The sequence below is a fragment of the Ostrinia nubilalis genome, chromosome 14, assembly GCF_963855985.1.
Source record: "Ostrinia nubilalis chromosome 14, ilOstNubi1.1, whole genome shotgun sequence".
NCBI classification, from domain to species: domain Eukaryota; kingdom Metazoa; phylum Arthropoda; class Insecta; order Lepidoptera; family Crambidae; genus Ostrinia; species Ostrinia nubilalis.
The window spans coordinates 10674365-10687842 of record NC_087101.1 but is presented as its reverse complement, the minus strand read 5'-3'; the positions used below and the strand labels follow the sequence as shown (position 1 = coordinate 10687842).

At 38.3% G+C, this 13478-nt stretch overlaps 1 protein-coding gene across 1 annotated transcript in view; it reads left to right on the top strand.

Moving 5' to 3' along the window:
- LOC135078165 (alpha-(1,6)-fucosyltransferase) overlaps positions 1-13478 on the top strand; it is a 36844-nt gene that overhangs the window by 1072 nt on the left and 22294 nt on the right. The window contains exons 2-4 of the mRNA XM_063972750.1: positions 276-461; positions 1930-2049; positions 4285-4500. Of these exons, the coding sequence (XP_063828820.1) occupies positions 325-461; positions 1930-2049; positions 4285-4500 (473 nt within the window). The 5' untranslated portion in view covers positions 276-324. The remainder of the gene's footprint in view (positions 1-275; positions 462-1929; positions 2050-4284; positions 4501-13478) is intronic.

Below are 13478 nucleotides of genomic sequence, written 5' to 3'. Positions count from 1 at the left end.
TTTCATAAAAGAACTAAAAATTCAAATCGCACAGAAAACATATTAAACGTAGTTCTAATAACTACATACCTATTTTCCTATTTCTCATCTGACCTAAATTATGGATGTTGAAACAAACGATGGAACACTCTATTTGTCCTTTAGGTCTAACTCATTCTATTTGCCCATAACTTGTTACTGTGTAATAATTACTCATTCAGCTAATTAATTTGCATTTCAATGAAAGGGCCATTATCTTCATTTAATTATCTATTGCCTTAATTTAATTGTTCCAGGTAAATTACCAATGCTATTGGCATACTGTAGCGCTATGAAGCCTCAACAATGACGAAACATTTCTCCAACGGTCACATGACATTCAATGACTATTTTATGATGTATCTGGCGAGATGGAAGCGTGCTGCGGTTGTACTGCTTTTCGTCTGGATTGGTGTAACATATTTAGTTATATCGCCACTCAGGTAATCATTATATTAAATTGATATTAGTACATTTATGTATGTAAGGGTTGAGACTGTTGAATTTGTACATCGCATACAAAACTTGAGTGATATTTGTGGAGCCTACACATTCTCCTGTACGGGAGGCGATATTATAGTACTGGATGTTGTAGTAGCCTGTCTAATTCAGGCGAGGGCGTCTCCAGCCCGAAGGCGATCGTATTGTAACCAGTTCTAACTCCTACGATGTCGCCGCAGAGATTGTTGGCGTGTTTGGAACGTCTTCGCGCTCTCGCTGCGAGGGCCGCGGCTCCCTTTTACAACAGGACGGTTTCACAGGAGCAGTGCCGGATTATTAGCACTCGATGCCTATTAATGCCCTATGCAATTGCTGAATTTGCTTATGTGTTAATCCGGCATTACACTGGAGGCCAAGGCTGCCAGTCTCATTGCTGGACACTTCAAAGCTTTTGACTGTGCTGAGCAGAACGAGGTCTACCGTCTCGCGGTCTTGCCCCAAGTTTATTTACCGAAATCAGAATAAATAAGTCTGAAAATAATAAAAAGTTTAATTTCTAGCTAGCTATTATGATATTAAACTTTGATGATGGAATTTCACACTAAAATAGAGTAGATGATTAATTTGTCGTCTCCTCCGAGGCCTTTCAAATCAGTTTCTTAAATCATGCCCACCTTTCTAGCTTAGTCAGTTATTACATTGTTAGAAAAAGAAACTGACTTATTATTTTATTAGAGTTTCGATACAATTAGGTTACTCGGTTATTAATCAACGCATCGCGTGCCCCAATATTGGTTAAGAATGTATTATTGATATCTGGTATTTCTTCTTATTAGTTGTGTTCCTCATTAATGGTCGTGATCCATATCAATAAAACACACAGCGCTTTCATTACGATTTTAATAGGTTTGTCAACCCCCCTTACGAAGTTTCGTGCCCTTTTATAGCAGGGCTAGCTGTGCCCGCGACTTCGTACGCGTGAAAATCCCCGCAGGGTAGGTATGCGATTCAACGCATTTTTTTCCCCGTAAAAAAAAAAGGGATGGCGAACCTTTATGTATCAACGTGCCACTTTTCCGAAAAAAATGTTTGATAAAGTTTTAGACGTGCCATCAAATATCACCTAATGCTATCAATGAGGGGTATAGTACAAGTGGTGCCACTGCCGAGAGACAGGACCTTACTCAACAGTGGCACTAACTGATGAGGGCAAATACGATAGCCCTTATATAAAACACATTATTTTATAGTGAATTTTGTGATAGGTGGGCGTGCCCTAAATATTGGGATGGCGAACCAATGGCACGCGTGCCATTGGTTCGCCATCCCTGGCTTAGGGTGATGAAAGCCTTACTCTATAAACGGGATATCCAACATAAAAAAAAATTTTCAATCTGAGCAGTAGTTCCTGAGTAGATTAGCGCGTTCCTGAAAGTACGGACATGATTGCTAAAAATATTTTGTTTTTAGATGCAACGGCTCAGATGAAGTGCTGGAGTTCCAGGATAGACTGAGAAGGGTCTCATCCCAATTAGAAACACTAAGGCAACAGCACAGCAACCTTATTGCGCAGATAAGGAAGAGCTCAGGGTGAGTGTTACTTATATAATTTTGGATAATAATTGCTAATTAACTGTTCTTCAGATTTTTCGCATTCTAGTAGTTTAGTACCCTACTGCGACATCAACGTCAATTTTTAGGGTTCCGTACCTCAAAAGGAAAAAACGGAACCCTTATAGGATCACTTTGTTGTCCGTCCGTCCGTCTGTCAAGACCCTTTTTCTCAGGAACGCGTGGAGGTATGAAGCTGAAATTTATATCAATTACTCAGGTCTACTGTCCCTTGAAGCTGTGAAAAAATCAAACTTCTAAGCCAACGCAATCAAAAGATACAGCCGTTTATGCCGCAAATTTTCGACACTTGCAAGGGAATCAAAACCTACAGGGTGCTTCCCGTGAACTCAGAATCTTGAAATTTAGTACGAAGCAACGTCTTATAGCATAGATAAAGGAAAAATTACGAAAACCATAAATTTTTAGTTACATCACATAATATATATTTTTTTAATAATTTTAAACTTACTACCCATTTCCTCATAAACGCGTAGAGGTATTAAATTGAAATTCATACCAAATACTCAGGTCTATAATACCTTTAAGCTGTAACAAAATCAAACTTCTATGTCAACGCAATCAAAAGAAACAGCAATTTAAGCTGCATATTTTGAAACTCGCAAGTACTCGCAAGGGAATCAAAACCTAAAGGGTACTTCCAGTCGACCTAGAATCTTGAAAGGCATGAAGCAACGTTTTATAGCACACATAAAGGAAAAATTCCGAAAACCTTAAATTTTTAGTTACATTACAAAATATATATTTTTTAATAAATATAAACTTATGAATTTCATTTTGCAATAAAAATACCATAGTTATGACTCGATTGTCGTAATGAACGAACTTTGTAAACCTTGCAGGTTTGTACGGACCCTCGGTGCGCGAGTCCGACTCGCACTTGGCCGGTTTTTTAGGTATAAAGTGTAAAATAACTTTACAGTAGGTAATTTTAATTTCAAGTTAATTAAAGTCTTTCGTAGAAGTCGAATTCAAATTCGCATACTTACGACAATTTGTTTAATTCGAATCTGTCTGTTTCCTATTATTTTCTTTTATCCGAAATTACCTCCTTATAAAATCGAATTATGACGAATCTATACGAAAGATTCTTCATTCTTCAGTTTGTTTGTTTTGGAGAGATTGAGGTATTGAGTTCAGAATGCCGGAATTTTGTTGTCAATACAAAGCTTCTATTTTCGTTAAATTCCAAAATAGCCCGCGTAATAAAAGCAAAATCATATTTTTTATTACAAATGGCACTATTAACTACAATTTTTAAAATCATATTAGGTAGTATTGAAACAAGTCTTGATTAATATCTGTTTTAATAAATTACATCTGTCATTAGGTGAATAATCTTCTGATTTATGAACCTTTAATTAATTTGATTTGTCATCAAATTAATTAAAGGTTCATGAATCATATAACATTGGCACGCACACGTGAGATATTTACGAGATTTCGCTGAGTTGGGTAATGTTTCTCTATCGATGCAATAGAAGTTGGAAGGAAAATAGGTTAACGATGTTATAAGAAAAGGGAATATTCCGATAGTGCGCGATAAATAGCGAGCGTTAATGGCATGGTTTTATATCACACCATCAGTTTTATTACCGGACTAGTTTTTGCGAGTCCACACGTATAGATTTCGGCTTGATGCCGCAAAAAATGGGAAATGTGGATAAATCTTAGATAGTAATGCTAAACTTCTGAATACCTAGTGTAATTTCGAATTGGACGAATACTCGTAACTGGATTTTATCAAATTACCTAGTAAACTTTGGAATTAAAGATAGGCTGGATATTTGTAGTCTACAAACATTGGCTAAAAGCACGTTTGCTAATTTAAGTAATCAGGAATCATTAATTTGCCTCTAGCTACTAGGAAATTTCGTTTTATACTTCATGAATACGAACAACTTCATGGTGATTTACCTTGTGCTATCTCAATTTTGGTAGCAGTTTAATGTTTAACCATATTTTTTAAGTGATCAATTAAAATAAAATTTGACATTTGCGTTAGATTAATGGGTATTTTTTTATCTCGCTCGGTGAACACGACACTGATCAACAAATTGGGAGAACCAAATAAAATTATCATCCAGTGGGATTTTCCCATCCAAATCGATCCGATTTGTGCGACTTGACTCAAATTACGTACTCAATATGTATAATGAAATACAAAAGATTAAACTATTCCTACGGTTTCAGTTTAAATGGTAACCTGAAGGACATCGATACCGGGGCCTTGTTCCTAGAAACAGGCCACGGTCCAACAGAAGACTATGAGAATATCAGAAGGAGGGTGTATTCGAACACCAAAGAACTATGGTACTACATAAACCATGAGCTGAGCAAAGTGTTATATGACGACAACAAGGCGGAGAAGATTAAAACGATACTGGACCAAGTGGCTGAAAGAAAAAGGTGTGTATAATTTTACATAAAAGATTGATCGTCATAAAATATACATAATACAGTACCTCTAGTACGAAAAAATTTCGACTTCGAATTGTTTGCGTACGCGAATCGCAAATCAAAAGATTTAGTATGAAAACTTAACTAGCGCCCCTGTGAATGTGACGTAAACTGAACTTAGTATGAGAAATGGTAGCACGAAACTAATTTTGACAATCGAGATCGTCACGCACGTTAAGTATCGTTGAATTCGAAGGCCGGATACCAAATTATGTTGCATATGCAAGCGATTCGAAGATGAAAGTTTTTCGTGCTAGAGGCACAGACCTCAGTAGAGCAGTAATTTTTATTCATGTCACAAATTAGTTTTTTGTATTTAAAAAATTTTTCTTCGTCATTTTAATTTAATGTGAAAGATGTCGCGCGAATTCTTTATCTTAATGATTACATGCAGAATTTCCCCACCTAATTATTGTGAAATAAGCCGGTATAAGCGTCGTACTTCGGTCTTGTTATTAACATTATCGAAGGCAGAGACCGGGACCGACGCACAGGTAGTACAATGTGCTTCCTAATATACATAATTATGAGGTTAATGGGTAAATGTGTAATCTGTTAAAGATAAGACCGTGTGTAATAGTCAAATTAAAAAGTAAGACTTGCTTCGCCTTGCAGTTTTGTAATATGCAGTAGAGTACTAACTTGTTTTGATTTATGTTTGAAAAATTTTCAAAAGTCGTTTAAAATGGTGTCAACGAAACCAAGAGCAACTGAAAATGGACACACTTGCAAAGCATAGGTTGGATAAAAACTTTAAACAATTTTGGAAGGCTACCAAGAGATGTGATGTTAGGCCTGGCCTCCCGGTGAGCGTAGGTGGGGAGAGCGAGTCGGTACATATTGCAAATATGTTTGCGCAACATTTCAAAGTGCATTCCCCACTGAGGCAATCAGTCTCTGTAAATAATGCGAAGACCGGATTTCAGGGGGACGTGCCGCTGATGCGCGTTACTGCAAAGCAGGTTAGAGAGGCTCTAAAAAGAATGACCGGCGGCAAGTCTCCCGGTCATGACGGCATTAGTGTAGAACACCTTAGGCATGCGGGGCCTCACCTGCCGAGAGTACTGGCCCTGTTCTTTTCGTTATGCATAAATCACTCTTATTTACCACATGAACTTATCAAGACCATCGTAGTGCCCATCGTGAAGGACAGGACCGGTGACATCTCTAGCAAGGTTAACTACCGCCCTATATCACTAGCAACAACAATTGCTAAGGTGTTGGACAGTGTATTTGACTTGGAGCTAGGCAAATATGCAAACATACATGACGCGCAGTTTGGGTTCCGACCTGGACTTTCTACTGAAAGCGCGATCCTGAGTCTAAAGCACACTGTCCAGTACTACACAGATCGCAAGACGCCGGTGTAGGTACGCCTGCTTCCTTGACCTCTCCAAGGCCTTTGGCCTAGTGTCCTATGAAGTACTTTGGAGAAAGTTAGCGGGTGGGGGTGTACCGGCGGAGTTGCTGGGTATGTTTAGGTTTTGGTATTCCAACCAAACCAACCTTGTAAGGTGGGCTGACTCCCTTTCGGAAGCGTACGTGCTGGAGTGCGGGGTGAGACAGGTGGGGTTGACGTCTCCCAAGCTCTTCAACATTTATTGTACGTGAATGACCTCATCGTGGAGCTGAGCAGCATGCGCGTCGGATGTCGCATAGACGGCGTTAGCATCAAAATATAAGCTACGCTGACGATATGGTGCTGCTGAGCCCGACGGTGGGTGGCCTAAGAGAAATGTTAAGGGTGTGTGAGACGTATGCTGCGGAGCATGGGCTCACATACAATGTCAAAAAAACAGAGTACATGATCTTTGAGGCCGCTGGTAAATGTCTCAATTCTGCACATAATGTTACCCTTAGTGGCCTGAGCGTGAAACGTGTCACTAAATTTAAATATCTGGGACATATTATTACCAGTGACCTCAAGGATGATGCAGACATTGAAAGGGAGCGCAGGGCTCTGGCGGTAAGGGGTAACATGTTGGCTCGCAGGTTCTCCCGTTGTGCAGACCAAGTAAAGGTTACACTTTTTAAAGCATACTGCCAGAGCATGTACACGGGGAACCTGTGGGTCAGGTATACTAAAAGATCGCTTGAGGCCAGTGTTGGCACTAATCAATTAATTTTTTAATCAATTAATTAATTTGATTAATTTTAATCATGATTAAATTAATCCTGATTAAAATAATCATGATTAAAAAAGTAATCATAATCATGATTAATTTGTTAATCATTAATCAATAATCATTAATTTGATTAACTTGATTAACTTCTTAAATGTTCTATCGAAAACAATGTTAAAACATTGAATTCTAATATTAGATGTTTGGTTTTAGGCTACAATTCTATGACAGGTCATACCTAGATAAATATAAGGTAACCTAGACTGCCCCCCGCCCCCTTCCCTCGCTGAAACTTCCGGTGCAGTCTTCCGACCTCCCGTAGGAGGATATCAGTCCACTTCCCCTACCGTTCCAGCACTTACTTGCAACCCCACACTCCCACCACCTGCCCCCCACCCCTAGCCTCCCCTGAAACTTCTGGTACGAAGTCTCCTGCACCTCCCCAACACGCAAAACCTCCTAGCTTAGCAACCCCACCCTTCTATTGAATTGCCCACGCGTGGCCCTCCCCCCGAAACTTCTGGTACGAAGTCTCCTGCACCTCCCCAACACGCAAAACCTCCTAGCTTAGCAACCCCACCCTTCTATTGAATTGCCCACGCGTGGGCCTCCCCCCCAAAACTTCTGGTACGAAGTCTCCTGCACCTCCCCAACACGCAAAACCTCCTAGCTTAGCAACCCCACCCTTCTATTGAATTGCCCACGCGTGGGCCTCCCCCCGAAATTTCTGGTACGAAGTCTCCTGCACCTCCCCAACACGCAAAACCTCCTAGTTTAGCAACCCCACCCTTCTATTGAATTGCCCACGCGTGGGCTTCTCCCCGAAACTTCTGGTACGAAGTCTCCTGCACCTCCCCAACACGCAAACTTCCTAGCTTAGCAACCCCTGTAGCGTTGCAGTTTTGGCTGTTTTCACAAATTGATATTTCTTCTCGATATTTGGATTTAGGATACCACTGGCGACATCTATTGGCGTGATTTTGAATTAATTTGCAATAGATGGCGCTTTTTGCTCGGTCAATTCAAATATATTTTATTGAAACATTTCCTAATGTTTTTGTTTTGATTATTCTATTTTTTAATAGAATATTTTCAGTGTTCAGGAGATTCATGGTTTTTATTAGTATTTGCTTTTTACCTAAGCGGCGAAACGAAACGTCTTGCGATGTCGATGACTCGCAGGCTGTCAGTTGAGCTGTCAAATCACTTTGGAATTTTGGTCGATCTTGCGCAACCGCAATTTTATTATTTTCGGGGATGTAATCCCCTGTGTTTTAAATCGTGTGTTGCAGAATGCATCCACGATAATTTCATAATATAATTTAAAATAATCACACATGAGGTAAGTTCCCGTCGGAGAATTTATTTATTTTTCGTGATTGATATTTTTCGTATTCCAGTACGTGGTATTTTATGTGATGGTTTCTTTCAGAAATTCCCTAAATTCTATTCGGATGAGGGTATTGGGTTGCTGAGGGCTGCGAGCGAAGCTCAAATTAGTGAACAGCCTTCGTAAGTATTTCTTTCCCATTGCGGGGTTTTTCATAACCTAATGCCACGTTCCACATGTGATGCTGACAGTGTATTTTTCGTTTCAGATGCGGGATTTCAAATTTTATATTTTATATTTCATATTTTACGATTTTACATTTCATATTTTAGATATTTCAATATTTCATATTGATTTCTATAATTATTACTCCTTTCTGAACTGCTGATCTCTTCGCATTTCCTCCTTGTCATCAAACCTCTGTCTCTGCAAGAGTTTGAACGCTTACCTGTCGAAGAGATGCAAGAGCTTCATCTGGCACTGCGCGCTTGAGGCCGTGGAGGACGCTGCTTGTAACCTAAAAGTGTGCGAGACCCGTTGGACCCCGGAAGAAGAGAGGAACGTTCAGGGTAACGGCTTATAACCGCATGGCTTCCAAGACAATTCACCATCGTCTCCGTCTGCACCGGTGGCGGTTCAATTCCAGTCACCAAGCCGCCAGGAAAAAATCCTTTCTTGCAGTGGCGCCCAGCGTGGAGTTTTTAAGAAATTTTCAGTGGCAATACTACTCACCAAATCTATGGGGATCTTTCTTGCAGTGGCGCCCATCTTTTGATGTTTATTATTGCCACATTATTTTTTATGAAGTTTATGGGTGGAAAGCCAATAAAAGAAGCAACAGTGTGTGCTGACTATCCGCTCATACACTTCTATTTTGTTGTTAAATATTTTTTTATTAGGGAGTCTCTCATGTGTGTGCTGTTGTTTGTCTTGTTTTTTTTTGAAATTTATTTTATTTGTGATGCCCACATAAATTTTTTTAGGTTGTCAACTTTTTACATATTATTATGTTAACCATTATAACAGAGCGTACTACTCTATATGAGGTTAGTTTACATGATGTTAGGTTACATATTTTTTGTGTTGCAACTCTTATTTAGTAATTATGTTGGGACAAGTAAGTAACATTTTTTTTGGTTAGGTTATATTTATTTTATACCTACACTGTTTTTGGGCTTTATAGCTTATAACTTTTAGTTACTTACTTTAATTATTTTGTTTTTTCATACAAGACAAACACAGTTTTAGTTTTAATTTTAGTGTTTATTCATTTGTACTCATTAAGTACATAATGTATTTTAAAGTACCTACCCAGATATTTTGTTACATAATGCTAACTGGAATCTTTAATATTGTTTATGTACTTAGGTAACAATTTGCTTTTGTGTCACTATGGACATATAACTTTTATTTCATGTTGCCTAGTACACATTGCATTATTTAGTATTACATAATGTTAGCACAATATTGTAACTTTTATTTGAAATTAATTAATTTAATTTGGCTTAATTTTGATAACTTAATGCGGATATTCCTATTAGTTTTAGGCATTATACTGCAGTGTATTATAGGGTTTGGTACTTAATGTTATTACTGGCTAGTGAGTTGTTTGTGGGTACACTTGCTAACTTGTTAATTTTTATACGGGAATAACTTAATTGATTATTTTTTGGTTTTGATAACAATTCAAAGTTATTAATTCTTAGTAAAGTGCCATTCTCTAAAATTTGTATAAATGAGATTAATAATTTTTCTTATAACTTTTGGAAAATATTTTTGCCACATAGTTTTTTTTTTTTTTTTTCAAAAATATTTTTATTAAGCTACCTTCTTCGAGGAAGTTTTTTTTTTAAATTATGGTTATACTGTGGTTATACCAAGGTTCTCAGTCGTAGGACTTAGGATTTTTTTTTTCTGGGTAGGTAGGTACTTTACTTTCATAACTAACTTGAGTTTAGTTTTTAGTTTTTTTTTTTGGACACAATCGTATTGTGTAGTTTACTGTTAGGAATTTATTAACGGTAGATTCTTATAGCAAAATTTTTTTTTGGACACAATCGAGTTGTCGGGTATCTGCTACAGTTTTGCCTCGGTGCTTTATCTGTAACTTAAAGTTCAGATATATTTTTTTTTCCAGAGATTTTATCTCTGTGTTTTTGTTTTGTTTTGTCTGAGTGCTATGTATCTCCTATATACATGCCTCGTTTGTTTTGTCTTTTCCAGGGATGACATCATGTGCTTTTATGCACTATTCCCTGTGTTTTGTGTTTTGTTGCGATGACGTCCAATTTATATTGTGGCCAGCGACATTTTTGTTCTGTGGTTTTTAACCCAGACATTTTTTCTAGGGATGACATGTGTTGAAATATACACTTTCCCTAGGGCCCACTGGATGGCTATTCCAGAAAATATGTTCGTAATGGCCGAAATAGCCTTACAACGTTACTGGGGATTCGAGTACCACTGGTTCACAGTTGGGCCTCTATGGGGAATTTTGAATGCAGGTGGCAAGCAGTGTAATTTGAAACTGATGCTTACAGGTATGAAAGAGAGGTTTGAAAGATGATTGTATGTTAGTGTTGGGTTTTATTTATGCTCGGACAGCAGAGATTGTTTTAGGTTTGAGGAACATCGGTCCTGGTAGTTGGTTTTCATCTGGTTTGTTTTGCTTAGTGAAAAGTCAGTTTGTTTTTGTTCCTGTTATGTCAGCATACCCTACAACTCGTTGTTTGTTTTTCCGATTTTTTTTTTCAGTTGAAGTTTCTGCTGGAACGTTTTTTCTTTTGAGGTCTTTCTGCGTTTAGACACATTTTTTTTTTCTTTTTCAGTTTGTAGTTCGCTGAGGGCAGCTCAGATTCTTTCTCCGTGCGAATGTCTAGGGGGGAGGGTATTGTAGCGTTGCAGTTTTGGCTGTTTTCACAAATTGATATTTCTTCTCGATATTTGGATTTAGGATACCACTGGCGACATCTATTGGCGTGATTTTGAATTAATTTGCAATAGATGGCGCTTTTTGCTCGGTCAATTCAAATATATTTTATTGAAACATTTCCTAATGTTTTTGTTTTGATTATTCTATTTTTTAATAGAATATTTTCAGTGTTCAGGAGATTCATGGTTTTTATTAGTATTTGCTTTTTACCTAAGCGGCGAAACGAAACGTCTTGCGATGTCGATGACTCGCAGGCTGTCAGTTGAGCTGTCAAATCACTTTGGAATTTTGGTCGATCTTGCGCAACCGCAATTTTATTATTTTCGGGGATGTAATCCCCTGTGTTTTAAATCGTGTGTTGCAGAATGCATCCACGATAATTTCATAATATAATTTAAAATAATCACACATGAGGTAAGTTCCCGTCGGAGAATTTATTTATTTTTCGTGATTGATATTTTTCGTATTCCAGTACGTGGTATTTTATGTGATGGTTTCTTTCAGAAATTCCCTAAATTCTATTCGGATGAGGGTATTGGGTTGCTGAGGGCTGCGAGCGAAGCTCAAATTAGTGAACAGCCTTCGTAAGTATTTCTTTCCCATTGCGGGGTTTTTCATAACCTAATGCCACGTTCCACATGTGATGCTGACAGTGTATTTTTCGTTTCAGATGCGGGATTTCAAATTTCATGATTTTATAGTTCAAATATTTCAGATTTTCAAATTTCATAATTTCATAATTTCAAAGGACATCATCCATTTTGGTCCAAAATCAAAAGTGCCGGCCAAAAAATAAAAGTGCTGTATTCTGATAGAATACGTCCGCCTTAGCATTTATTACTATGGCACCAAAGCTGTAGCACCACTGTGCATCGTAGTATTTGAGCTCTAAAAATATATGAAACGACTGACTTTGATCTCAAATACTACGATGCACAGTGGTGCTACAGCTTTGGTGTCATAGTAACAAATACTAAGGCGGACGTATTCTGTCAGAATACAGCACTTTTTTTTTTATTGGCCGACATTTTTGATTTTGAACAAAAAATGTATGAATCGTCGATGAATTTTAGATCTCAAATACTCGACGCACAGTGGTGATACAGCTTTGGTGCCATAGTAACAAATGCTAAGGCGGACGTATTCTGTCAGAAGACAGCACTTTTTGTTATTGGCCGACACTTTTGATTTTGAACAAAAAATGTATGAATTGTCGATGAATTTTAGATCTCAAATACTCGACGCATAGTGGTGCTACAGCTTTGGTGCCATAGTAACAAATGCTAAGGCGGACGTATTCTGTCAGAACACAGCACTTTTTTTTATTGGCCGACACTTTTGATTTTGAACAAAAAATGTATGAATAATCGATGACTTTTAGATCTCAAATACTCGACGCACAGTGGAGCTACGGCTTTGGTGCCATAGTAACAAATGCTAAGGCAGACGTATTCTGTCAGAATACAGCACTTTTTTTTGTTGGCCGGCACTTTTGATTTTGGACCAAATATATATGAAACGTGGATGATGTCCTTTAACAATAATTTCATAATTTTACAAATGTTTATAGTTCAAACATTTCAAATTTCGTATTTTACAATTTCATATTTTACATTTTGATATTTCATATATTTTAATTTCTCTTCATTTCGTATCAAATATTTGTCCTTTCTAAACTGCTGATCTCTTCGCATTTCCTCCTTGTCATCAAACCTCTGTCTCTGCAAGAGTTTGAACGCTTACCTGTCAAAGAGATGCAAGAGCTTCACCTGGCACTGCGCGCTTGAGGCCGTGGAGGACGCTGCTTGTAACCTAAAAGTGTGCGAGACCCGTTGGACCCCGGAAGAAGAGAGGAACGTTCAGGGTAACGGCTTATAACCGCATGGCTTCCAAGGTACCCACCTTTCCATCCTTCAAGTAGGAGTCTTTCCGACCTGACATCGCGCAGTTATCTTAACTAGTAGAGTCTTTTAATATTTAGGCTGAGTTTTAAGAAGTTTGTAGTGGCAATAATATTCACCAAACCGAACCTAATTAACGACCCTGAATCCCTTGAGATTGGCACTATTACAGTAGTTATTATAATATCGTAATTGTTAACTGCATACGAGATAAAAATAAATTGTGTCAATTGAGAGGGAGCTGTTTTATTTACATTTTCTAATTTCACACAAGGAACGGTAACTTATATAAATTTCTGCAAGCCGGACAACCTCTTTTCCACGTGCAGACAATTCACCATCTTCTCAGTCTGCACCGGTGGCGGTTCAATTCCAGTCACCAAGCCGCCAGGAAAAAATCCTTTCTTGCACCCCACCCTTCTATTGAATTGCCCACGCGTGGGCCTCCCCCCGAAACTTCTGGTACGAACTCTCCTGCACCTCCCCAACACGCAAAACTTCCTAGCTTAGCAACCCCACCCTTCTATTGAATTGCCCACGCGTGGCCCTCCCCCCGAAACTTCTGTTACGAACTCTCCTGCACCTCCCCAACACACAAAACGTCCTAGTTTAGCAACCCCACCTTTCCATTGAATTGCCCA